This window comes from Zasmidium cellare (assembly GCF_010093935.1).
Source record: "Zasmidium cellare ATCC 36951 unplaced genomic scaffold M409scaffold_2, whole genome shotgun sequence".
Classification (NCBI taxonomy): domain Eukaryota; kingdom Fungi; phylum Ascomycota; class Dothideomycetes; order Mycosphaerellales; family Mycosphaerellaceae; genus Zasmidium; species Zasmidium cellare.
In genome coordinates, this window is record NW_022986946.1 from 1162912 (window position 1) to 1187808 (window position 24897).

General features: G+C 52.6%; 13 protein-coding genes across 13 annotated transcripts; 5 read left to right on the forward strand and 8 right to left on the reverse strand.

Moving 5' to 3' along the window:
- Positions 1 to 412: 412 nt before the first annotated feature.
- M409DRAFT_33317 (lytic polysaccharide monooxygenase) lies at positions 413 to 856 on the reverse strand (the record flags this gene model as incomplete). Its single annotated transcript, XM_033810286.1, has 1 exon — positions 413 to 856. A coding segment is annotated over one exon (444 nt), but the record flags the coding sequence as incomplete, so codon positions are not given.
- An 867-nt stretch (positions 857 to 1723) lies between these two features.
- On the forward strand, positions 1724 to 2038 carry M409DRAFT_17018 (uncharacterized protein; the record flags this gene model as incomplete). The annotated part of the gene is made up of 1 exon (XM_033803865.1): positions 1724 to 2038. One exon carries the CDS (start codon positions 1724 to 1726, stop codon positions 2036 to 2038), a length of 315 nt encoding a protein of 104 aa, XP_033673958.1.
- Positions 2039 to 2209: 171 nt separating this feature from the next.
- M409DRAFT_17019 (uncharacterized protein) lies at positions 2210 to 3443 on the reverse strand (the record flags this gene model as incomplete). The annotated part of the gene is made up of 6 exons (XM_033803866.1): positions 2210 to 2397; positions 2460 to 2643; positions 2694 to 3035; positions 3091 to 3159; positions 3243 to 3307; positions 3371 to 3443. The coding sequence occupies 6 exons, from the start codon at positions 3441 to 3443 to the stop codon at positions 2210 to 2212; spliced, it is 921 nt and encodes a 306-aa protein (XP_033673959.1).
- Positions 3444 to 4388: 945 nt separating this feature from the next.
- M409DRAFT_49567 (uncharacterized protein) lies at positions 4389 to 5384 on the forward strand (the record flags this gene model as incomplete). Its single annotated transcript, XM_033811275.1, has 1 exon — positions 4389 to 5384. One exon carries the CDS (start codon positions 4389 to 4391, stop codon positions 5382 to 5384), a length of 996 nt encoding a protein of 331 aa, XP_033673960.1.
- Positions 5385 to 5828: 444 nt separating this feature from the next.
- On the forward strand, positions 5829 to 6390 carry M409DRAFT_62691 (uncharacterized protein; the record flags this gene model as incomplete). The annotated part of the gene is made up of 2 exons (XM_033815280.1): positions 5829 to 5843; positions 6067 to 6390. The coding sequence occupies 2 exons, from the start codon at positions 5829 to 5831 to the stop codon at positions 6388 to 6390; spliced, it is 339 nt and encodes a 112-aa protein (XP_033673961.1).
- A 611-nt stretch (positions 6391 to 7001) lies between these two features.
- Positions 7002 to 7940, forward strand: M409DRAFT_17022 (uncharacterized protein; the record flags this gene model as incomplete). Its single annotated transcript, XM_033803867.1, has 1 exon — positions 7002 to 7940. One exon carries the CDS (start codon positions 7002 to 7004, stop codon positions 7938 to 7940), a length of 939 nt encoding a protein of 312 aa, XP_033673962.1.
- A 302-nt stretch (positions 7941 to 8242) lies between these two features.
- M409DRAFT_17023 (uncharacterized protein) lies at positions 8243 to 8719 on the reverse strand (the record flags this gene model as incomplete). The annotated part of the gene is made up of 1 exon (XM_033803868.1): positions 8243 to 8719. The coding sequence occupies one exon, from the start codon at positions 8717 to 8719 to the stop codon at positions 8243 to 8245; it is 477 nt and encodes a 158-aa protein (XP_033673963.1).
- A 457-nt stretch (positions 8720 to 9176) lies between these two features.
- Positions 9177 to 10061, reverse strand: M409DRAFT_49570 (uncharacterized protein; the record flags this gene model as incomplete). The annotated part of the gene is made up of 1 exon (XM_033811276.1): positions 9177 to 10061. One exon carries the CDS (start codon positions 10059 to 10061, stop codon positions 9177 to 9179), a length of 885 nt encoding a protein of 294 aa, XP_033673964.1.
- A 1399-nt stretch (positions 10062 to 11460) lies between these two features.
- Positions 11461 to 14054, reverse strand: M409DRAFT_49571 (uncharacterized protein; the record flags this gene model as incomplete). The annotated part of the gene is made up of 4 exons (XM_033811277.1): positions 11461 to 12684; positions 12733 to 12933; positions 13048 to 13062; positions 13116 to 14054. 4 exons carry the CDS (start codon positions 14052 to 14054, stop codon positions 11461 to 11463), a joined length of 2379 nt encoding a protein of 792 aa, XP_033673965.1.
- Positions 14055 to 14616: 562 nt separating this feature from the next.
- M409DRAFT_17025 (uncharacterized protein) lies at positions 14617 to 16518 on the reverse strand (the record flags this gene model as incomplete). The annotated part of the gene is made up of 1 exon (XM_033803869.1): positions 14617 to 16518. The coding sequence occupies one exon, from the start codon at positions 16516 to 16518 to the stop codon at positions 14617 to 14619; it is 1902 nt and encodes a 633-aa protein (XP_033673966.1).
- Positions 16519 to 16891: 373 nt separating this feature from the next.
- On the forward strand, positions 16892 to 17973 carry M409DRAFT_17026 (uncharacterized protein; the record flags this gene model as incomplete). Its single annotated transcript, XM_033803870.1, has 3 exons — positions 16892 to 16936; positions 16992 to 17122; positions 17175 to 17973. The coding sequence occupies 3 exons, from the start codon at positions 16892 to 16894 to the stop codon at positions 17971 to 17973; spliced, it is 975 nt and encodes a 324-aa protein (XP_033673967.1).
- Positions 17974 to 18021: 48 nt separating this feature from the next.
- Positions 18022 to 21795, reverse strand: M409DRAFT_49573 (uncharacterized protein; the record flags this gene model as incomplete). Its single annotated transcript, XM_033811278.1, has 1 exon — positions 18022 to 21795. One exon carries the CDS (start codon positions 21793 to 21795, stop codon positions 18022 to 18024), a length of 3774 nt encoding a protein of 1257 aa, XP_033673968.1.
- A 417-nt stretch (positions 21796 to 22212) lies between these two features.
- On the reverse strand, positions 22213 to 24040 carry M409DRAFT_17028 (uncharacterized protein; the record flags this gene model as incomplete). Its single annotated transcript, XM_033803871.1, has 2 exons — positions 22213 to 23949; positions 24011 to 24040. The coding sequence occupies 2 exons, from the start codon at positions 24038 to 24040 to the stop codon at positions 22213 to 22215; spliced, it is 1767 nt and encodes a 588-aa protein (XP_033673969.1).
- Positions 24041 to 24897: the final 857 nt, after the last annotated feature.

The window sequence follows — 24897 nt, forward strand, 5'->3', positions numbered from 1 at the left end:
GGTAGGCCGCATGTGATGAAGGATGTGATGTTGGGCGAGTCTTGGTTGCTGAACTAGAGCTCGACGTACTCTCAGTGATTTCTGGCGTATGCGCAGCAGCCTGGTATCCATTCGCCACAGAGCTCGTAGGCGTTAATGATGTGCCGTTGCCACCAGGATCTGGAGACGAAGAACTGTCACTCAGATCTTTGTACGTTTGTCCATACGGCATCGGAGAGTCACAAGATCCAGAAGTAGGAGGATCTGAGCTGCTTCTTCCATTGCCGTAAACTACATCCGGGCCTGGACTTGGGTACACCGGATCCTCTCCTTCACTCGTTGCGCAGTCGTTGACGCCTTCCAGATTTGCTTTCCAGATGTAAGGCAGGCTTTCGAAGGTGTTATATGTATCTCTTCGCCTACGCCTGGTCACTCCAGAGATGATACTGACTTCTGCGCAATTCATGTAGAACTCCCGATTTCCCATATTGTTCTGCCACGTCCATCCTAGCAAGGCTGTTCCACTGGACACATAGGATGGTATTGTGAAATCGTAAGTCGAGACCAGAGGACAGCCTCCAATCATGCTTTTGATTACTCGGAACGTCGCTCCATTATCGTAAGAGAGCGATATTTGACAAGAGCCTCCACCATGTGTTGCCGACCCCGCCAAAGTCATGTTGTATGTGGAGCCTGCGGCGTATGTTACTGTTGTGCGAATCGGTCTATCATTTTGATAGCCTTTGCAAGGGAAGTTCGATCCATCGGGTTCGAGCGGCGAAGTCATGCTGTAGTCGATGTTCTGATATGATGTGTTCTCTGGATCGAATTTGCTGTGTAGAGGATATGGCCAACTCATTTCCATATGACCCAACGCCTGTGGCGCGAGCAGTAGTAAATTGCATAGTGCCGAGGCAATGGGTGTAGATCTTCGTGAACTCATGATGTGAAAATGTGGATATGGTATGCTCAGGAACAGGAAAAAGATCGTTTCGTTCTCAAGTATACTTACATACTATCGAGCAAGGGAGATGCGCATCGTTCTTGCTTGCCATCTTCTTTCTATCGTGCGATCAAGGTATGGTGGCTAAGGTGTCGCGAAGTGCTGGGAGAGTATGGCCAGACGTTGGAACAGCCGCTGGGAGGAGGTCAGTCCAGCATTCTTCGCGCTTTACGGGGCGCGTCTTCGCTGCAGGTCCGCATTCCAAGGCCCGACATGGCGATCCAACACTCCACATCGATAGTTCTTAGGCTATGCATGATCGATGGCCAGACTCGTATGCAGTCCTTTTCGGAATGATGGGCGCAATGGTGCAGCGAAGAGTCTCTTTCGGCTCAGATGCTAATGGGGAAAACCAGCCCCCAGGTCAGTCATACAGATCGTAAGGCCCGCAAGAGATGCTTTGATTCCGAACAAGATGATATCGCGAGGACGATGAATGTGTGGATGTCGTCCTTTCTTTTACTGCGTCGGCGGAATCGGCTGAAAAGGCTATCTCGAAAGCTATCATCGTCTTCACCTCGGAGCTGCTTGGGATGTGGAGGTCAGGATGCGTCATGCCTGGGCTCATCAATCGCTATTTTGGTAAAGGTGAAAGACGGGTGGTGAAGATTAAGGTCGAAGGTTGACTTCCGCTCGGCCAGGCAGCTGATTCCGCGAGACCAACGCACGGATCCCAAACCTTGTCCAGCTCCCATCGCGTCTTCTCCCTCGACGCGATCTGTTCAGCAACACCACCATACAATGCCGGATCTCACCCAGCACAACGCCGCCAATGAGGAGCGCCTTAAAGCGGCCTTGTGGCATTCGATCGGGAAGACAGTCGACGCCATCGCCCTCGAGAACAACATCAATGCGACTCCGCAGTTCATCGGCAGTCTCACGGAGCTGGTTCACGCGAAGATCACTACTGCGGCGACAGATCTGGAGGCTTTTGCAAAGCATGCTGACCGGTCGACTATCAATAGCAAGGATGTGATGTTGCTCGCGCGGAACAACGAAGGGCTCGAGGACATTCTGAAAGAGAAGGCCGATGCGGTTCGCAAGAGCAAGAATTGATGAGAGGACCATCTGCCGTGGAGGGAAGTGCATTACAAACCTTTGTCGACCACTTGTGGGGATACTGGGGACAAACATTGGAAGAACAACATGTTTATGACATGGGGTATCTTCATCTATCGCTCTAGGACCTCTGCGCGCTCAAATTGCCCAGAAATGCAAAAGCACCATCTACGACGACTTGTCGGGGAAACCGAGGTCTACGCCAAATGGTGGGTAGACATACCGCGTCAGACCTTTCTTCTTGTGGATGCTGTCTAATGCTTCCAGATCAGAAGAGTCGAGCTTGACCGTCTTCAGGTTCTCCTCGATGCGCGATGGCGTGACCGACTTGGGGAGGACAACATGGCCCTTGTTGACTGCCACGCGATTAGCATCATCCAACATCAGTCTATCCTCGCGGGGATATGGGAGGTCTTACTTTGGTAGCTGATCAAAACCGTACCATGGCCGACATTATGCTTCTTTGCGACCTCTTTCACGACATCCTCCTCGAAGAGTGGACTGCCGGTGGAGCCCAACGGACTGTAGGCTTCGATCAAGATGCCCTTCTCTTTGCAGAAGTCGGAAATGTCTTGCTGGGGGAGCAGAGGATGGTTCTCGATCTAACAATCATGAGCGAAGCTGGTCTGGCCAAAGTCAAGAAATGCCATACCTGGTTTGCAGCAGGAACGATGGAGGCCTCGGCAAGGAGCTCTTTCAGATATTTGACGCTGTAATTCGAGACACCAATAGCCTTAGTCTTGCCTGTCTTCAGGAGCTGCTCCAGGTTCTTCCAGGTCTGGACATGCGACCACTTATGATCGATGTCACGCGATCCGTCCTCGTGCTTGGGAAAGAGAGGGTGGTTGCCATTAGGATTCATGTGGACTGGCCAGTGAATGAGGTAGAGGTCGACATAGTCGAGGCCCAGTCTCTTCAGACTCTCATCAATTCCTTCCTCGACCTTGGAGTGATAGGTGTTCCAGAGCTTGGTGGTGACAAAAACGTCCTCACGCTGTCAAGTGTCAGACCATCTCTTTCAAATGTGGTAGATGCTACGCTGGGTGTACCTTGATGCCGGAATCGAAGGCTTCCTTGAGACCCTCTCCAACCTCTTTCTCGTTGCCATAGACGAGGGCCTGGTCATCACGTCAGTATACAATCATGTGATCGAGAAATCGACGACGGCAAGCACACGATGCTGAAAAAAGGCTTCACTTACAGCGTCAATGTGTCTGTAGCCGCTCTTCAGCGCATGAGCGACGGCAGTCTTGACCTGACCTGGTTCTGTTGAGGAAGGCACACGTCAGGAATTGTGAGTGGTGTCTCAAGCATCGCACATGTACTGACCAGATTGCCAGGTTCCGAGGCCGACCGCTGGGATCTTTGCGCCAGTGTTGAGGCTGAAGTACGTGTCTGCCATTGTTGGTGGATGGAGGATGTGCTGCGGTGTTTTGCCAATCATCCAGTTCGCAAGTTGGGGATTCATGCTGGCACCCCTCGGTGACACGTCGGTGGAGAAGAGCCCGAAACGCGTGCTCAGCACAAGGGTCGTCCTGACGCAAGCGCCGACAATTCTTCCATCACCTCCAGCTTCGGCCATTGAAATCCAAAGCGGCGCCCCACCCACGTGATCGGATACCCCGCCATGTCACGAGCGCCATCGGCGAGTGAGGGTCGTACAGACGGCGTCTGCTCTACGGAAGAACATTGCGCCTATTCCAACCTGCTCCGACGCTCGAAGAGACAGGAAGTTGGAGCCAGGAAAAACAACACCTCCGACACTACGGCGAAACACCCCGGCCAGGTCAAGAAGAGGAAATGTTTCCCATCGATTACGACAGCAAGAACCACTCGGAGGAGCTGATGTGGAGCGTTGAGGGATTTTCTTGTGTCCGATGACACAAAAGACCCTGCCGAGATGCACGCTAACGCTCAAGTTTCTCCGGTCCTGACCTATCGTTCCCTCCACATGGGGCAGGCTGCATTGCGGTACGAGTTCTGGCTGGGACGGCGCTGTCGATGGTGCATGAAGGCGTATCAAAACCCAATCTGGGCTCAACCGCCAACCCACAGCAAGGCGGATGATGACCACCAAGGCTCTTGGAGAGGACAATAGACTGGGGAACGCTGCTATGTGCGATTTCATCCGTCTTGCCCCGTGTGCTCTCCAGAGGCAAGTGGAGTGCCAACATCTCTGGTAAGCCGATACTCAGGAGTGCCCATAAGTATACTGCCATTTCACTGCCTCTCCTCCACTCCCTCTCTCCCTCTCCTCAATCTATCCCATTCACATCCCCAAGAACAAGTCCACACATCCAATCGACTTGTGCATTTTGAGGACTGTCTTTCATCAGTATTATCCACCATGGCACCAGCAGCCGTCTTCGAGACGCCCAACGTCAACGAGAACTTCAACGACCACAAGGATGGGCTCGCACTTGAGGCGACCTCAGATGCCATCGATGAAGTGAACGTTCTCAAGGCTGCCATGCGGGTAAAGAACGGCACCGCTACTCAAGAAGAAGCCGACATCTACGAGAAGTCGCAATTTGACTCAGAGAAAGACAAGACCCAATTCCGACAATACGAGGATGCGTGCGACCGTGTCAAGAACTTCTACAAGGAGCAACACACCAAGCAGACCGTCGCCTACAACCTCAAGGCACGCAACGACTTCCGCTCCAAGACTCGTGCCCAGATGACCATCTGGCAAGCAATGGAGAAGCTGAACACCCTCATCGACGAGTCAGACCCAGACACCTCGCTCAGCCAGATTGAACATCTCCTCCAATCTGCTGAGGCTATCCGCCGTGACGGCAAGCCCAAGTGGTTCCAGCTGACCGGCCTCATCCACGACCTAGGCAAGCTGCTCTTCTTCTACGACGCCCGTGGCCAGTGGGACGTCGTCGGCGACACCTTCCCAGTAGGCTGCCGCTTCGACGAGTCCATCATCTACCCAGGAACCTTTGACGACAACCCAGACAGCAAGGACCCAATCTACAGCACCAAGGAAGGCATCTACACCCCAGGCTGCGGCATGGACAACGTCATGCTCAGCTGGGGCCACGATGAGTACCTCTACCACATCTGCAAGGAGCAGAGCACTCTCCCCGACGAGGCTCTCGCCATGATCCGTTACCACTCCTTCTACCCCTGGCACAGCGCTGGTGGGTACCGATGGATGATGGACGAGAAGGATGAGAAGATGTTTGCTGCTGTTAAGGCGTTCAACCCTTATGACCTGTACAGCAAGAGCGACGGTATCCCAGATGTTGAGGAGCTCAAGAAGTACTACATGGAGCTCATCAACACTTACTTCCCACCAAGGGAGGGTGAGACTGAGCGTGTCATCCAGTGGTAGATTGGTGCTGAGCTGGTGAATGCATGAAAAGGCGTTGCGGTTTTGTTAGATAGTCGGCTCCTGCTGGAGAAGTGGTTGAGCGACATGATGTTTGCAATTTTAGCGAAACGAGTCAGTAATGAAGTTATGATTATATCTCGACTATATTGATTATTACTTTCGCTTCTAATGATTGGATGTCTTCCCTTGATACTCTCTTTCGATGGTGATGGCTGAGTTCAAGATACTCGCTCGCTTCCCAAGAGAAGTCACGTGATTTTTTTCTGTAATTGGCTAGATCCCATTCTTTCTCGGGAGTATCCGCCCCTACCACACGCGCCAAGATTTCAAAATTGCGGAAGGGAGTTTGCGACGCACGACTTCGCTGCTCGCATTCTCTGCACCCACGAACGGCGTAGGATACCCATTTCTTTGCGCCCAACAAACACCTCCAATACCTCCAAAATGGTTCAGGGACCAGTACGTATATCGCTTTGCTGCCCGCCGACGCCTTGAATGGCTTGTCACTTCGGCATAGAGCAGTAGGCTGAGACAGGAATTGTAGAAGAGACCAACTGCCGGCGGCGGCGGCCTTAAGGGCGCACCCAAGAAGGGCCAGAAGGTGACCAAGAAGGTACTGATGACTCCCAGTAAACCACTGAGCCTCACACAGCAGCCAATGCTAACACAAGCTTCTTCCCAGTTCATCATCAACGCAACCCAGCCAACCCAAGACCGCATCTTCGACCCCTCCGCCTTCGCGACCTTCCTCCAGCAGCGCATCAAGGTCGACGGTCTCACCGGCAACCTCGGCGACAACATCACCGTCTCCAACCTCGGCGACGGCAAGATCGAGGTCGTCGCTCACCAGGAGTTCTCCGGCCGCTACCTAAAGTACCTGACCAAGAAGTTCCTCAAGAAGCAGCAGCTCCGTGACTGGCTCCGTGTCGTCAGCACCAGCAAGGGCGAGTACAGCCTCAAGTTCTTCAACGTTGTTGGTGAGGAGGGTGATGAGGATGAGGACTAGGGGGAGTGAAGGGGATACCTTACTTGCTCTGATGGGGTTCTTTGGGACGGCTTCGCAAGGAGTGCAGGATGTACATTCGCGGGATCGCAAGATGATACTGCTGTGGTCTCGATAGCTGTCAAAATGGAACCTCTGAACCTCACATTCATTCGAACATTTCTCTTGAGCTAATAACGTCCAAGCTTGTTGCGGCTGAACACTTACGTACCTACAGCCTTTGACCATTCATCACAGATCGTCGTGTCGCGTCTGCCGAGCCTCCGAGATTTCGGGGTCGACCGTGAACCTGAGACATGATCTCGAGGATTCGCAAGATTTTTCGGCCCCGAACACTTCAGAACTTCAGAACATGATGCCGCATATCGCAAAACTTTGGACGACCGCGAGAACGAGCCCGGAGTTGGTACAGTATGAACGTTGACACTATACAAGTGCTCTCAAATTACTCAGTGGGCCATCATATAAATGCCTGGAATTCGCCGTGTCCGAACTGTGGCAGCACAATGGTCTTACAATTCTCTTTCGCAAACGCTAGTCTACGCTTACACCTTATTGCCCGACCTACGACCAGAAGATCTACTCGGCAGTTCCATCGCTCCCCATCTCTCGCAATGAAAGGAGCTCGCGTCACCTCATGGGGTTCTCCTCCAGAGTACATCGATGTTCCAGATCTCCCCGAGCCTTCGTCTACACAGCTTCGTCTCCGAGTCCTAGCAGCTGGTGTCCCTCGTGCCGTCAAGGGCCGGGCTGCAGCTCAGCATCCCAGCGCCTTCAACCAACCGCTACCATATGACCCCAGCATTGATGGCGTTGGACGACACGAGACCACGGGTGACCTCTACTTCATAAACAGCTTGGCGGGCTCAATCTTCGCGGAGTACGCCAACATTGATCGAGATCAGCTGTACAAGCTCGACCCTGGCACCGACCCCACGGCCGTAGCTGCTCTGGCCAACAATACGCTCAGCAGCTGGATGGCTCTGCAATGCCGAGCAATCGGCGGCTGCAAAGACCGCACGGTCGTGATTCTCGGTGCTACCAGCAACAGCGGGAGGTGTGCCGCCAAGGTCGCTCGCATCCTCGGTGCCACGAAAGTGGTTGGCATCTCCAGGAACTCCGAGACTCTAGCCAAGGTGGAGGGCCTAGACGAACGCATCGTTCTCAAAGATCCTCTCGAACTGCCACAAACGATGGGTCCAACTCACATCGTCCTGGACTTTGTCGGCGGTCCTGCTGCGATTCAGCTGCTACAGTCGGCCGAGGCGGATCCAGTTGCGAACTTGCAGTACATCCAGACGGGTGGCTTGGCTGGTTGTGAGTTTCTCAATGTCCCGGCGCGGCTGATAAATGTCAAGCCCATTCGGATCATGGCCTCTGGGATTGGTAGTCTCAGCCAAGAGGAGATCACGAGAGAGCTGTCGGGGTTCGTGGGCGCTATGGTCAAGCTGAAGACGCCTCCTTTCGAGGTCCTCGCTGCGCCGTTGAGTGATGTGAATTCGGTTTGGGATTCGGACGATGCTAAGACGAAAAGGCTTGTTCTACTTCCCTAGGCAGGTCAGAGTGATGGCCAATATTGTTGATTGGAAGACTTTCTTGTAAGATAGTACGAAGACGATTTAAATCTTGACTCTCAATGGTTTCTGCGTACGAGGTGGTTGTACCGTATAGTCGTTCCGGAATCAAGTCCCCGCCGAGATGCTACTGAGGCCGTGTGTACCATCTGTATCCTTGCACTGCAGCCTGTAAGAGCTTCATCGCAGTGCCAATCATGGCGGAAGACGCGGGCAACAGCTTGCCAAGAGTACTCAACGCTCTTGTCCTGTCTTGAGACGCTCGAGACTGCGATCTCAGACTAATCATACTCATCCTCGTCGCTATCATCGGCTGCCTCATGACTGCGAAGAGCGGCCCATTCCTCATCAATGTTCTCTTTCAAGACTTTGAGCTTTTCCTTGTCTGAAGCATCATGAGTATACGTTTGCTCCGCAAGTTGTAAAGCTTTCTCAGCCTCTCGTAGATGGTGCCTAGTGGCAGCCCAATTCTCCCAGGGCTCGTCCTGTTCATCTGTGGCACTCAGGACGACGTGTGCTTTGACTTGATAGTACGGCGGCAAATTGTCCTGTTTGAGAAATCGCAGCATGACCCCGTATATGTTTCCTGTCATGTCGCTACCGTGGCAGGCCTGAACCGAGTAGTCAGCGCGATATTTTGCACCGTGCAACCAATTCCTGCTTTCCTCCAGGAAGGCTTCCGCATAAACCTCCATATCATCGTGAATCGTTCGCTTCGCCACACCCTTATCTCCTGGAGGTTCTTGTTTCGTTGCCATGGCTTGCCGGGAACCCGATAAATCACGTTCGAAGTATGGACGGGACCCTGTACAACACGTCGTCAATCGCTTGTTGTAGGCTTCGGGAGTCCAGAGTAGGAGCTTGCGGTAGTAGAAAGATACGGGACTTTGGTCTTAGCAATGAATGGTGAGCCAGCGAAAGGCAGGGGGCGGGGCCGGCGGGCGCCTGTACGTTTTGCATTTGAGCTTTCTAGTGTAAATGGATAGGTGAATGCTTCTGGTCTTGGTACCGACTTTCGGGCACTTGTCGGCTCGCTGTTCTTTTCCCCGGCCATTGAGAACTGTCAATCAGTCCAGAGTAGTTATTTCTGAGAGCATGTCTACTCCTCAGAGCAGCTCAGATGTTGGAGTGATTCCCGCGAGCAGCTGTATCCTGGTTGCCGAACTGGTCAGTATAACTTGAACGCAAAGATCAACCGAACTCACCCATCTCGCATCAAAAGGAATCTTGGTTGAGTTGTAATTTACGAACTCTGGCTCGAAGTGCTTGTTGAACTGGAACAGATCCTCCATAGCAGACGCCCATTTCACGAGCCTGCCTTCTTCGTATGCTCTTCCCCAAATTCCCAAACCCATGGGCACGTTGAATCGAATCGACGTCGATTGGAATCGTGATGCCTGGATATTGTGCAGCGTCGACAACACTGGCGATGGCTGAAGACGATCCAGCCGCGGCGACGTTTGGAATCAGTACTGCGTCGAGCTCGATCGATGTTCCGTTCCCAAGTCGATATGCGTATGCGCCGTTGATGCATGCCTGTGACCTCGATTGTCGCCAGAACAGAGCTTTCCAGTATCGTTCATCTCTGACACCTCCCGTTGCTACGGCAGCAATGAGTGCGTCTTGCCCGCTCTTCCATGGATACGCACCACCAAGAGCACCTGTTGTATCGTTGTTCTGCTGGTTCCACACGACCATGTCGCCAAGGTTCTCCAAGGGAAGACCACCGCTCGTACCATTCGGCCAAGTGATCTTCTGCAGCCATTCTGTGTAACCGTTGTACATGTCCACGTTCAAGTAGCGTGCACTTTGCAGCCAATACGGTGTCTCTATGGCATCGCCCCATCCATATGCATTCTGAATCTCGGTGGCGTAAGGCAACGGCGTGGTAATGTTGACAATAAGAGCACCAGCCTCTTCTAGCTGACGAAGTCGTTGAAAGAACTTCGCTTCGTTGCCTGGCGCCCTGATGCCTGCTGTGGTAGACCACCAGATGGGATAGGGAATCCCAAAGACAGCGCCTTTCAATGCAGAAGAGTTGGTCAACGTATATAACGCGGTGAACCCGGCCTGGAGGACGAATCTCATCAACACGGTCATTTCCGTCCCGTACAACAACTCCGCACCGCTGGAGGAGATGCAGGCGCTGCAAGATAAGATGACGGACGTGCTGATTCCAAGACTTGCGGAGCTGACACCTGATGGATCGGCGTATCTGAGTGAGTCGGACTTCCAGCAACCCGATTGGCAATCTGTGTTTTATGGTGAGAATTATGGGAGGTTGAACGAGATCAAGGATCGTTACGATCCACTTCATACTTTCTGGGCTACCACAGCTGTGGGCTCGGAATACTGGAGACCCGAGCCAGACGAGAGTGGGCGACTTTGTAGGGCTCATCTGTAAGCATGTTGGAATGATAAGACGCTTACGCTCCGGATGTGTCCTCACCCGCCCTGAGCTGAGCCGCTCGGGCGCAGGAAGAGCCGACGTTCAAAGCATCATGTATTACTTTTGTGCATTCGTTGTACATTCGGCCACAGATGCGTGAAAACAAGCGATCCCGTCCGCTCTCGCATATTTAAGCACGTAATCGCCTGATTAGTACTACGGTGGGTGACCACGTGGGAATACCGGGTGCTGAATGTTTTGCTTTTTTGGTGGTTGAAAATTGGAGTGAATGAATTTGGGCTTGGCGTTGCACAGGCCAGCTCAAAATTTGCTCGGGCCGACTCATCGAGTTGGACTTGATGGTGATGAAAGAAGAACCTGAGTCGTATGTTGTCCAAAGGGTTGGACTAAACACGTCCATGATGGACTTTCATACAACAAGCGCACGTGCAATTTCGTATTATGGAATTATCCAGAATCGTGTTCTCATGTTCACCTTGTCGCACCAACGGCTTCCGTCCGCCTTTGCATTCCCAAATGAGCACACCCTACCCATCAAGCTACCACATCGCCACCGCTCAGCCTGACCTGCATCCTTGCTCGTAACACGAGGTCTCTCCAGTCCAGCCCCCAAAACTTGGCTCATGCCCTGAATGAGCGGCATGGTACACATTCGCTGGTGTCGGTTCCCAGCATCTTCTTTTGGTAGAAACGACACTGGGAAATGTGTCTCTCATGTGGAGTGCAGTATCATACAATACCAGAAGCTGACCCAGCACGTCTTCGCATCTTCCGCAGGCCAGGAAAAACCTCCTTCCGCTTGCCGCCATTATCAGAGTTCTTGTCCTGGCTGTCAGCTGACTGCCTTGAGCCGTCCGAGGATGAACTCGTGGGAGAATGATTTCCAAAAGGTATGGAAGGAAGCTTCGCCATCCAGGATGCAGTATGGTCCTGCTCTTCGCTGGTCTTATCTTTGCCTTTTTCTTTGAGCCATGCAATTGAAGCACCGATTGCCGCAAACGTGACCACCAGCGATACAACTTCAACAACAGCTGCCATCGTCAGTCTCTGAATGACGACAATCAAACAACAACAGGACTACTTACCGGCTTATTTACCAACGTAGCTCGTGGTGTACATCTTGCTGAAGGTCGAATATGGATTGTCCGCCTGGTTTTTCTGGAGCTGGTCGATTGGAAGGGCGAAGAGCGCAGTCACGAACGACAATGGGGCGAAAATTATCGTGACCACTGAGAACCCAAATACTGCAGTGCTCATGAGTGCAGTCGCATGAGACTCTCTGATACTGGCCCCTTTTAGCTTCAAATCCAACTGTGCCGTTATGGACTGCTTGACTCGCTCAGCATCCTCGTTAAGTTCGAGAATCCGACGACGGAACATCGCAATCTGTGGTTTGGCCTGTAGAATCGTGCTCCACTCATCCCACTCATCCCGCTCCTCAGAGCGAAACTTAGTATGGTAATCGCGCGGCATTTTGGCTCGTTCATTCACAGGGTCCCAAAACTGCGATGGACATGCATGACTGACGAAATCGTCAAACACCCTTTCTTGCTGATTCAAAACACGCCCAATCATGTTCAGCTCTTCCTGGACGTCATCAATCAATAGAAGGTACGTCCTTTCTTGTGGTATGCTGATTGTTCCAACCCCGGTTCTCCTTGCATAATCGTTTACGCGCTTCGAGACGAGTGTGATAGCCTGCTCATATACCGCAAGAGGTAATGTCCACCCTTGTCTATTATCTGGTTTGTGACCAAATGAGGCAATGAGGTTGGACAAAATAATGCCAATACTCCTGTACCTCTTTGAGTTGTCGCCATTTGAACTGGTAGGATGGATATTCACGTTTTCATCCTTCGCATATTTTGGTACATTGAGAGAGTTTTTGTCCCCAAAGTGCTTCTTGTCAAATGAAACCGTCGAGGTAATGAGCGTGCTGCCAATATTCCAGATCCAGGCTTGACCAACCATCAGCAGTAGTGCCTTATCTTCTGGTTTCCCGATGCGTGTATCTTCCAAACGCGTCCAGTGTTCATTTTGATTTAGGGCGGTTGTCCAATGAAGTACCTGCAGGGAGTTGCGCTCATCAAGGCTTTCCTGAGGCAGCTTTTGGTTGCAGTACTCATCCAAGGTAAGCGGCATGTAGATATCGAAGTCCTCTGGATCATGTTCGGAATTTGCCATGGGACGCGGTCGTTTCCGATCGGTTCTCCGCGCAGGGTGTCGGCTAAAAGTGTTGTGACGAAGGCCTCCGTCCGGTTCCTTCCTCCATCTCTGAAGATGCGACCATTCCTGGACGAGGAAGACTGGCATCTGTCAGACGTTAATAGGGAGTGCGGGCGACGATGCTAGGCAACTGACCACGATAGCTAGATACTCATCGCGAGACGCTTCTGGTATCGTTGATTGGTCCAAACCCGGCCTATCTATCATCTCCCAGACACAGCATGGCTGCCTTGTCCTCAGAATATCATTCTGACTATCGTCGAAGAAACCCTGGAGGAATAGATCGACTACTTGTGGTCCTATGGTTTCTTCCTTTACCAACTTGTACAGGAGGAACTGTGCTCGAGTCAGCTCGAAATGAACAAAAAAGCCGTTACAGTGTCTCAGAAATTCGACGCAAAGGCCGAGGGTTGCCATAAGAACAGCATAGAATACTGACGGAGGACTTACACTCGGTCCTGCGCGCTGTGCATCATTAGCCTTTTGTATAGCATGAAAGTGCGGGAAGTTGTCCCTACATTGTTTACGCGGAAACAGTACCGTTCTTGGTGATCTTTCAGCTTCTCGGTGTTCCAGAGAAGCAGCTCGCTCAACTCGACCCAATAATATTCCTGACTAAGAAATTCAAACATCACCTCAAATCGCTTTCGGGCGACAGGCAGCTTGCTGGCAACACGCCGAGCAGTCCATCCTCGTGCGTTCTTGATCGCCAAATCAGCCTTGTGCATGCGGGAAAGTAGCCATCGTACCACTTCGGTTTGTGCGTTTCTTGCAGCGACGTGGAGACATGTTGCCTTCCCGCCCCGGTTTCCTTCCGCAAAGGTCTGAATGCCCATCCACCCGGCATCCTGCTGAGACGCCTTTTTGATGCTATAGAGCTTCTCAAGGAAGGCGACTGATCCATACTCGCACGCATAATGTGCTGCCGTACAGCCCTTTTCGTCTCGGGCTTCTGCATCCACACCCGCATCAACGAAGGTCGACACGATGGCTGGTACAGAAGACTTCGCAAATCGCTTCTTAGTGCTTTGGGCAAAGACGTGAAACGCAGTTTCCCCCTTCGCATTGCTTCTTGTTACATATTCTTTCACAAGCTTGTCGTCACCTTGGCTTCGCTGCTTCATAGTGTTGATAAGGAGCTCAGCAATTGTCCAACGTCCCTCTTTGGCTGCTCTGTGGAGAGGTGTATTTCCGTCTTCATCTTCAGTATCAAGTCTTGCTCCGTGCTCGACCAGAATTTGCGCAACTTGGTGGTGGCCTTGATCACAGGCTAGATTTAAGGCGTTCTCTACGTGGTCTTCAGGCAGCTTGTAGTCCGGCCCGAATTCAGACAGTTTCTCGTCCACCTGATCCTTCACAACCTTCACTTTATTTGCCTGGACAGCGCTGCACAATCTTTGCGCAAAGGCTTTGGCTTCGTTCGCTGCAGGCGGTCGTGGTCGGTCTCCATGGGCCATGCTGGGTTCCCTTCCTCATGCGTCTCTGGAAGAAGGTGTATCTTGCGAATATGTAGAGTCGTAAAGCTGGCTTGGAGATGCCAATAGGGTGATATAGCTTCTCCTCAGGGAAGGCTGAGCCTTCGGCTACATGGTACAGGATACATCGAGGCAAACTTCGATCTGCAACAATGTTATTCACGTCACCACCAAGGTCAGCCAACGCCTCAGCTCGCTAGATCGAGAGTGTTCATTGGGACGCTCATGTTGCACAGCATCTAGCTGAATCATCGTCTTCAGCCACAGCGCAAACGGGCTTGGCAATGATTGGCCGAAGGCCAATGAACAAGGACGGTCCCCTCAAAAAAAAAATGTGACGCGCCAAGACAAATCAATTGGCTGTCGTGAATCTGCCATTCTGGTGTCCTGTGCAACAGCTAAGAATAGTAGTTGGAGACGCGACGCGAAGTGTAGGTTGACCATGCAGGTCCACTTAAGGTTTAAGCTTTGGCGCTAAAGAAACTCTACTCAGGAAGACACTACCTATGCCTGCACTGCAACGTCGACCGCCATAATTTTACTCTCACGGACTCCGTCCATCAAAGAAGCCCTCAATTGCCAGAACTGCCTTATCAATCTCTCGCTCAGTCATGCCAACGTGCAACGGCAACCTGAGCAATTGAACTGCCGCCTTGCTCGCAACATCTTCTCTGGTAAGATATCGGCCCAGACTTCTACCTGGAGGAGTCGAATGCAATGGAGCGTAATGCGGCTCAGAAGCGATGTTCCTCTCCTTGAGATACCTCTTCAACGGCCCTCGCTGAGTAGCGTCGACGACTTTGATGTGGAAGATGTGGGCATTGTGCTCTTGACTTGGCGGCGTAGGAAGTGCAATCTCGCCCCTTTCAGCAAGTGCAGACAGACGGTCGTAGTATATAGCGTAGCCTCGCCGATTATGCTCCAAAAGTTCGGGGAGGACAACGAGCTGGCAGTAGAGTAGTGCAGCGAGCACCTCTGACATCTGGGAGTTGAATCCTGGCCCTATCCAAGTGTATTCCGGCACCAGACCCTCGGCAAAATCCGCTCTGTTTGTGCCATTCCAGTATGCGTTCTGGACGGACTTGAGTAGTGCGGTGTTGCTGACAATGACAGCGCCGCCCTGGCCTCCGGATGTCACCATCTTGGTCCCGTGGAAGCTCAAGCAACCGATGTCTCCCATAGATCCCAGAGCACATTCTTCAGATGTGGATCCAAGACCCTGAGCTGCGTCTTCCACGACGAGAAGGCCATGTAATTGGGCGATTCCAACAAGACCATTCATATCACAAGGAACGCCAGCATAATGAACAACAACAAGAGCTCGTGTCTTGGGTGTTATCGCCCCTTCTACGAGCGACGAATCCATGTTCATCGACGTATAATCGACATCCAGAAAGACAGGCGTCGCCCCACGCATTGTGAAGGCGTTGACTGTCGAGACGTAAGTAAATGTTGGCATGATAACCTCGTCTCCAAGCTTGAGGTCGATGGCGAGAGCGGCGATATGCAAGGCCAAGGTTCCGCTTGTTGTCAGAAGAATCCTATCATGGCCCTGAATATTTGCTAGGTCTTCGCATTTCCGAGTGAACTTGCCATTTCCAGCCAAGCTTCCATGTTCCAACACTTCCTTCACGTGTTCCAAGCTGTTTTGCCCACTACATGGTCGTGAGAGCACAGAAGCACCTGGTTGCTCAGCCGTGCTGCTTTCGTTCTGTGCGTTTGTGGAAGACAGAGATGCCCGACCTGGCTTCTTGTAATACCAATGTGCAGTCGAAATTGCCTGGCCACCTGTCCTCTGATATAGCCGCAAAGCAGCCAAATTGCTCGTCTGCGTAGCAACAAACAGCTTCTTCCGTCCAGAGCTGTCGCAGAAACCCTTTGCATGTTCGAACAATCTTGATCCCACGCCTCTCTTGCGCGATTCCTCGGAGACTGCGAAGAGACCGATCCGTCCTTCGACGTCATTGAGCCATCTAATCGTGATGAATGCAGTGACTCTGTCTGCTTCATCTGTGTGGACCAAACAGACGTGGTCGTAACGACCCTTTACGGCATTTTCGATCCAGGTTTCATACATCTTGTCGGAGTCTTCTGTTGTGAACCAAGGGCTTCGAAGGCGTGTACGGCCTCGCATTGATTCGGATGCTAGCCCTTTGAGATCTCGTAGATCATCGAGGGTAGCCTTGCGCAGACTTGTGGTGTCTTCGATGATACCGGTCGTCTCGAGGTTCACCTCCAGGTCAATCTCGCCCTCGACATATTGAAATCCATTCTTATTCAATACGTCGATTGATTCGAAGTCGTCTGACGGGACCTTCGCGCACAGCAGATCGAATGCTTGCTCGTTCGTTCCTCCGTCTGAAGCACGACTGACTGTCGCCGTTGCGATCCTTTTGCCAGTCACACAGCTGTCGAAATCGGCCGGGTGTAGACTTATCGAAGGCATTGCGATAGAGTTGGGTATTCTCCAAGTTTCGAACTCGGTCAAGGACCTAGTCGTGTGCCTTCGAAATTGTGGGAACCCGAGCCACAGCGAAGCGGTCTACGGGGTTCGTGCTGTGCGACCGCACCACGCTCATTGTACTCCTCGAAGTCCTGCTTTTGCCGTTTTTGGTATGTAGCACTTTGGAAGTCCTTAGCGTCAGACCAGGCGTTCAAGTGTGCAACCAACTTACGTCGATGGCAACGCCTCGTCGTGCCCGCAGAGGGACCCTAGCGGGAAGAAAGCAACCAGCGAATTGTTGATATGGAGGCGAACGTCAAGATGTGCAGACTGGGTATCCTGTCTTCTTCCTTGCAACGACTTCCTGGAGCGCGATATGACAGCCGGCTCTGATAGATCCTCGCGGATCCTTGTGACTGGGGTAAGTCAAATGAGTCGATGAAGAATCCTTGGATCCTGACTGACACATTTGACAGGGCGCTGGCTTCCTCGGCAGCTATTTGGTGAAGTCGCTACTAAGTACCGGCCACGAAGTCGTCGTACTTGACAACGGCTGTTTGAAGAATCTGGAAGAAGTCAACTCGAATCCGCGGCTCGAGATCATCCAGTACGAAAAATGCATACGATTATTCAACGCCGTGAGACTGACATCCACCCAGAGCGAGCGTCACCTCCCCCTTCCCCTCGCACATCCAAGCCTCACGCATCTACCACCTCGCCTGCCACGCCAGCCCAAAACAATTCGGCCTCAGACCCCTCGAGATCCTCGAAACATGCTACGTCGGGACCAAGAACGCCCTCGAAGCAGCCCGCAAATGGAACGCTCGCATCCTCCTCGCAAGCACGTCAGAAGTCTACGGCAACCCCCAGGTCTGTCCCCAACCGGAGACGTACAATGGCAATGTGAATTGCTTTGGTCCCAGAGCATGCTACGACGAGGGCAAGAGAGTTGCGGAAGCGCTGGCGTATGCTCATCGTGAGCAATCTGGCGTGGATGTGAGGATAGCGAGGATCTTCAATGTGTACGGGCCTGGCATGCCTGCGAGCGATGGACGAGTCGTGTGCAGTTTCGTCGATGCTGCGATCAGTTCCAGGGATTTGGTCATCACGGGGAGCGGCGCTGCGAGTCGATGCTTCCAGTATGTGGACGATTGTGTGGCGGGCGTACGATTACTCATGGAGAGTGCCTGGTCTCAAGGGCCTATGAATATTGGATCTGAGACCGAGACAACCATGGCGGAGTTGGCTGAAATCGTGCTGCAAAGGGTAGCAGCTCAGAGACACGGCCGAAGATCGAAAATCGTTTACGATGGAGCAGTGAAGGATGATCCGCAACGCAGAAGGCCAGACTGCAGTCTTGCGAAACGAGTGCTAGGATGGGAACCGTGTGTATCCTTGGAAGACGGCACTGATCGAACAGTTGCGTGGTTTCTCGCCTCTGATGAAAACGATAGGTGAGACCCATCGTAAAGCAAATTGGTATCTCAGCAAAGCTACTCACAATTTCTACCTCTTCATACCTCTGCCACGGCGACTCTGAACTCCATGCTTGAACCCTCCACCTCGTGCTTTGTGAACTTTCCCGCCGCCAGGTGAGAATGCGCCTTTTGGCTTCTCTCCAGCAAGACCTCTCCTCTGTGGTTTCTGCTTGCCACCACCACGGGGACTCTTATTGGCATCCAGCTTCTTCTTAGCAGCAACTGCGTCATCATCGTCGATATCCATCTCATCACCGTCATCGCCACGGATATTTTTGAATTTGAGCTTGCCACGCTGTCCGCGTTGAGGAGCATTCTTACCCTTGATAGCATTCACGTAGGCGTTGATTCCACCTTCGAGCGTACCATCACCAGGCTCCTGTCCGTCGAACATGCCCTCGTCGTCAAACTCAACGACTTCGAGATCTGAGTCCTCGTTGAAGACCAACTTGCCATCCAGATCCGTCTTGGCCTTGTTCTTCTTGCCTTCGACACCGCGGTTCTTGGTAGGTTTCGTTGAAGAGACGTGCGCGAGTGCCTTTCGGTCAAGTAGGTCGAGCGGCTCTTCGTCATCTTCCACAATGTACTGGTGGCCTCCCTTCTTGGCTTTCTGACCCTTCGCGACTGCTCGACCAAGGACCTCATCATCTGAAATGTCTGACCCAGAATCATCCGAAGCAGAGCCGTAGACAGCTTCGTCGTATTCACTCTCGAACTTTCCTTGTCGCTTCTCAGCCGGTACGGCATCCTCATCGTCATCGGCATCTCGCTTCTTCTTTCGCCTCTCGCGTGTCTTTCGAATATTCGCGATGAGCTTTCGGTCCGCTTCTGGAGTGTGTCGTTCGACAACCTCAGCTCCAAATCTTCGTATCATGCGCTCGAATATGTGCTTGACCTTGGCTTTGAAGTGTTGCTTGTGCTCATGACTCCAGACAATCAAATTTGGAACGAGGGATTCGAGGCGAGGGAGCACAATGTTGCTGGGCAGTGAGATGATGCAGACCTTGACGAAGCCGAGAACCGACCGAACGATCTCGCGATTCTTGGAGGTCAAGAAGAGATCCATGGTCTGCACCAAGTCTGTAACCGTCGACTCCTGCAGCTGGCCGTGGAACTCGTAAAGGAGTCTCGTCAGGGCCGTGATGGAAGCTGAGATCATGTGTGGTGTGGAGCCAGCGAGACCAGCGGAGACCATGGTGAAGTACTCTTCAAGACTTGCAGGCACGGGAGGAGCATCGTCAGGCATGTGCGGAACTTTAGCGTTGACGACTGTTCCGCCTTCTGCCATCTTCTCGCCCATGAGCACAAGAAGATCAAAAGCCGCGGTTCGAGCTTTCTCGTTGACCTCTTTGACGCCAATCACGACTTCCGAGATGATTGAAGGAATGAAGTGCAGGTCGGACTGCGGCATTCCAGGGATGATTTCTGCAATGGAAGCGAGACGGTCCCTCTTCGCAGGCGCAGACACTTTGTCGGCGGCTCCCAAAAGTAGCTGCTGCAGATCCGCGTTCCGCTCTTCCAGTGCCTTTCGACCAGCTTCCGACTCTGAAAGTCGTGGTATGAGCTTGTATGCCTTCTTCTGCAGCTGTGGATCATCCTGTTTGTTGACGATGTTTGTAGCCATGTTGAAAAGTCCGGCGAAGCTTTCTCTGGGCAGGTATGTGGAGATTGTGATGATGAGATCCATAAGGGTATGCGATGTGGGTGGCATCTTGTCCTTCGAATCCTTGTTTGAGCCCTGCTCACGCTGCTTGTCAGCTTGAGTCTGGGATCCCTCCTCCGCCAGTGAGCTCTCCAGCATCGTCGCCACGCGTTGGAAGGTCTCCAGTAGCTCTTGTTCTTGGGTTATGCTGAGATAGGCGTTGATGCATTGCAGCAAGTTGCCGCGATTGTGTGGCAACGTCTGGCTGTACACGTTGAACAAGACAGCGAGGAGGTTGCCGGCGAATGAGGCCAGATGCTGAATGTTCTTCTGCGCAGCTTCTCTGGTCACTCTGCCCTGCTCGATAAGATTCTCGTCACCTTCAAGCTCAGCAATGGCCTTGTTTGTGTCGACGAGGTTCTGCAGAGCTTTGCAGATATCAGTCCTCATCTGCGGTTGTTGATACAGGAGATTGCTGAGCATTTCTGCGAATGACTGGTCGAATGCGTGCGTGAGATCCACTGGTAGCTCGCAGTACCCAGGAAGACAAGACCAGATCTGGCTGACAATCGTTTCAAAGATCTTGACCTCCATGGTCTTTTCCTTGCTGCCGTGATTGAGGACTCGTTGGAACATCTCCTCGCTGAGTGGGACCAATTCGTAACGGAAATGTACAAGTTTCGTGTTGCTGACAGCGTCTCGTATCACAGGAAGAAGCCAAGCACGTCCAGCGCCAGAAGCATTCTTCCCTAGATTAAGAGGCACAATCGCCAGGACATTGTCGACACCTGCATACTTGACAGCAGCAGCCAGAACTCCGTCAACCTCTTTCTTGCCAGTGAAAGAATCGTCACCTCGAAGATCTCCAACGGTCTTTACGATGCTGTCGAGCATTGGCTGCGAGCGCCACCTGAAGACCTCGAAAGCGGCAGACAGAACGTTGAACACCTCCATCCACGCTGTCTGGAACTTCACACTCAACAGATCTTTCAAAGTCTTGCTTACTCGCTCCAGCACCTTTTCGTCCATGACAGAAGGCTCCAGAATCACCGAGTCTGGTACGCATGTATGGAGCAAGGAAATCAAGCACTCAGATGCAGAGACACGGATGTTGTGCGACGAAGACGCAAGGAAAGAAGAGATCTTGGCGAAAAGATCTGGCAGCTTTTCGAATGTCTCCTCTGGCTCGATCTGCGAAGACACTTCATAGCCTCTGCTTAGGACTGCAATCCAGGGCGGTAGCAATTGTGAATCATTCTGTGACGGCTGTAGCTCCGTGATGACTTCGAGCAGTCTGGGGAGTTTCGAAGACGAGATCTCATCAGCCAGACCGGCGAAGATGATCTCGAAAATCTCAAAGGCAGCCATGGTCATGAATTCGTTGCTTCCTCTCGAGATGTTCAGTAACACTTCACACAGTGCGTCGATCTTCTTGCTAGGCCAGCCATTCTGTGCAGAGGCAACAGTCTTGACCAGTTGCAAAGCATGCATCAAGCTGGGATCACTCGAACCTTCATCTCTGTGCTTGTGCTTCCTCTTCTTCGTACTCGCCGCCTCTGCGGCGGACTGCAAATGTCGAAGTGCAGTCTCGGCACAGATGTCTGAAGCAGGGTGATCCAACGAAGGAGAAGGAGGTGGATGCTTCAGCATATTCGCCAACGCATCTTGCGCCCTCTTCCTAACCTTTGGTCGGTGATCCATGGCCAGAGCAAGCAGCCCGCTCACTGCGCCTCTTGGGCTGGTCTGCGACTGAGGCAGAGTCCATGCTTGTGAATCTTGTACGACCAAAAGCGACTCCAGACATCCAATCCCAGCTCTTAGTATCGGCGCCTCTGAGTCCGTGTGCGTCAAGGCCGGAGCAAGACTCGAGAGGATTTGCGGAAATTTCGATTGCAGCAGCGGCGCGGGCACATGGCTAGTGACAAGGTCGAGAAGGTATACGACGGAGAATGCAACATCTTTGTTGACAAGGCCCTTGTCTGCCGTGATGTACTGTCCCAGCAATGAAAGCAGCGCTGCGAAGTATGCGGTGGGAGTTGGATCGCTCTTTTGCGTGCGCAGAGTATCTTCGATGGCGTTGAGGACGACGGAGGTTTGCTGCTGGTTTTTCAGCTTTGGCGACGATCGAATCTTGTCGAGTCTCTCCTGCAGAGTAGACATCTTGGGCGTCGGTGGTTGCTGAGCAGCAGCAAAGAGCTTGGAGATTTCGTGGGTTGAAAAATGTCGAAGTCCCTTCGAAAAGCGCGGAATCGTCCCGCATTTGATGGCATCCATCAAATTTGTGTCAAATATTTACTTGACATTGATTGACATCCTTGCATGTGACAGACATGGTCTCGCCTACCCAGATCGCACTTCACCTCATGAAAACAAAACACATTTGACCTTACAATTGCATAGATTTCGCTATGTGGCCTTCGTCCTACAAATGAAACTCGTTCAAACACCCATCCCTACCCCAAGGAGAGCCATGGCATAATCCGTGGCCGTTCATGCATTCCCCATGCCTTCCTTTTTTGTGTCCCACCCACCCATTTTTTACCCACCCCTGGAAAATGCAAACGACCCAATGCAACCCTACAGTTTCTTGAAGAATCCAATCACGCTCTCTCTCCGCTTCACCTTCTCCTGCTGCTGGATGATCTTGACAGCATCGGCTATCATATGGTCGTTCTGAGGACCAGTATACTTCTTGGGCGACGGCGCCTTTGGCTCTGCGAAAGGCGCCAAGATGCTGCTGTGACGATTCGTCTGCGCAGCTTTCCTTCCAGGCCGTGGGAAGAAGCTGTTCAACGTGTGCCTGAAGTCGTCACCGTCCTGGGACTGCTGAGTCCAATTCGGTCTATCATGCGGTACCAGCTTTGGTCGTGGGTTTGCCAGCAGGCTTTCGTCTACTTCCGGTATGGGCGCATCCAACGACGCCTCTTCTTCCAGGAATCTTGAAAGCCGGCTTTCCGTAATAGCGTGGAATGATATTGGTCGGAGATCTTTCTTCACTGGAGTTTGCTCTAGAGGCCAGTGCACAGGAGGAGGAAGAGGATCTGCCATGGTACGGCGTTTCGCTGCGTCACCTGGACGATACCGTTGTCGCCCTCGCTCTTCAACCACATGACTTGGGCTTGTGTGTTTCTGCGGGCTAGTACGCGGGCTCGATCGTCGACGATGTGGCGTGGATTGAGTCCCACTGGTGTCACCATTCTGACTGCCGTTCTGGGCTGGGTTCATGGAGTCACGTTTGGATCCCAGTCTCGTCAGATTGTGTTTCTCCGACTTAGCTGAGCCCCGTGTCTGCGGCTTGAACGGATCATACTGGTCCCACTTGAATGATGTCGCGGTTTCCGAATGTTCAGCCTCATCAGATTGGTTCCAGTCCATATTGAGCGCCTGGATCAAGGAGATTGCACGCTGATCACTATCGACGTGCTCGCTAGGTTCGACAGGCTCTTCTGCAGACTGAACTGAGGCCTGGATTGCGCTGGTTTCGTCCTGATTGATCGAGGGCCACCGTTCATCCCCTCGTGCAAGTTCCAATTCCTCAGTTCTTAGAGGGGAGACTTCCCTAGGAAGACCCAACTCTGGAAGCTGATCTGTGATACGTTCTGGCTTGCTCGTCTCAGCATGCTCAGGCATCTTCGGTTCTTCCTGAGCAACTGGCGGCGGAGCTGGCGCGGTCGACGTTGACTTGGATCGCTGGAGTTGTGTCGGTTGGATGGACGATCGCCTTTCGTTGATAGCTGGTCTTCGTTCCGCCTGCAACGGAAGCGATGCCTTACGTGGAGCGGCAGCTGAGTTCTTCAACTCAACGACACCCTTCTTGGCAGGCTTGTACGGACATCGCTCTTCCAGCTTCTTCAAGTCCCGCTTGGGATCACGGGTGCCCTCGAGTCGATAAGGCTTGATTGGGGACACCTCCTCGTCCTCAGACATGCCAACAACGTCGCTATTTCCAATGCCGAAGTTCAATGCCGCATATCGCTGTCTCGCAGGGATACATATCCTGCCGTCGACCGTAAGCGGTTCAGCGATGAAGTTGGGTGGTGCAGATCGACGCTTCGCTCCAGGACCTTTCGGCAAATTCGTGACATCCCTCATTGGCGTCGCAGTCGCAGCGAACGATTTCGCAGCACTGCGAGGGACATATGAACCGTTCCGGACGGCATTTCGCTTCTCACGACGCAGTCTGGCGGCCTCTTGCTCTCGCTGGTGTTCTTCCAACCTGTTGCACAGCAGCGCAGTGTCAAGAGGTCTCTGTTTTTGTTTCGTGGCCTTGACGGTGTCGTTACCACATGTGGTGGTGTCCTTAACAGGCACGGACTGCGCAAGTAATTCATCGAATCAGCCAATATCTAGGCCAAGCACATCACGACTCTCTTACCTTTGCCGGCAATGGATCGGCAGCTGCCATCCTCTGTCGAGACACTAACTCGACCTCGAAAATTTCTCCGAACATCGGTCCCCCGACTCTTTCTACGTCCAGCGCAATATGAACCTAGACGAACCTCGCACGAGAGGAGAAGAAAGATGACACTGGTGTCTACAGTCCTGAAGTAGGAGAAAGGCGGTTTCGGGCTCCTTTGAACTGTAAACCCAACTCCGGATAGGCCCCAGCAGGTGCGGTCGGCCCCCTCAATCGCAGATCAAAAGGTCTTGGCCGGCAGAGGAAACAGAGAACAATCTGCACATCGCGTTTAAGGCGCAGCGAGCAGGCGCCGCCTCGTCGCCCATCTTTTTCGATGGGAGGGGATCACCGGCGTCCCAAACTCCACGGGTACTGGTGCTGCCAACAGGGTCAGCGGCGAGGCGTCGCGATTAGCACCTATCCAGCGTAGCTCGCGACGGGCACGGCAAAGCGTTGCGTGAATCTGCAGAGCTACAGAAGCCACTGCAGGAACCGTGCGGAAACGGGTTCGTTCTGGCACACAAGCATCACACGCATCGCGAAGAAGAGCAGCAGCGAGAGCCGGAGACAAGATGGCTGACTGAAGTGAAACTCGCGATCGCGTGATGCTGGGATACGACCGTTGGACTGTTGTATTTGGTGCCCGGGTGTCCAGAATACATGGCTTGGCAACCAGACTTCCACTACGGCGAGAATCGACAGCCACTTCTTCCCTCTGCCTAGGTACGAAGCGCCTCAAGAAACTGCCTGCGTATGCCATCGCTGAAGCAACACATATTGACACACGCCTCGGAAAAAAGCCGTCTGCGCCGCCTCATGCCGGTGCAAGGACGAGCGAAAAGCAGTCGAATTGGAAGAAGCTG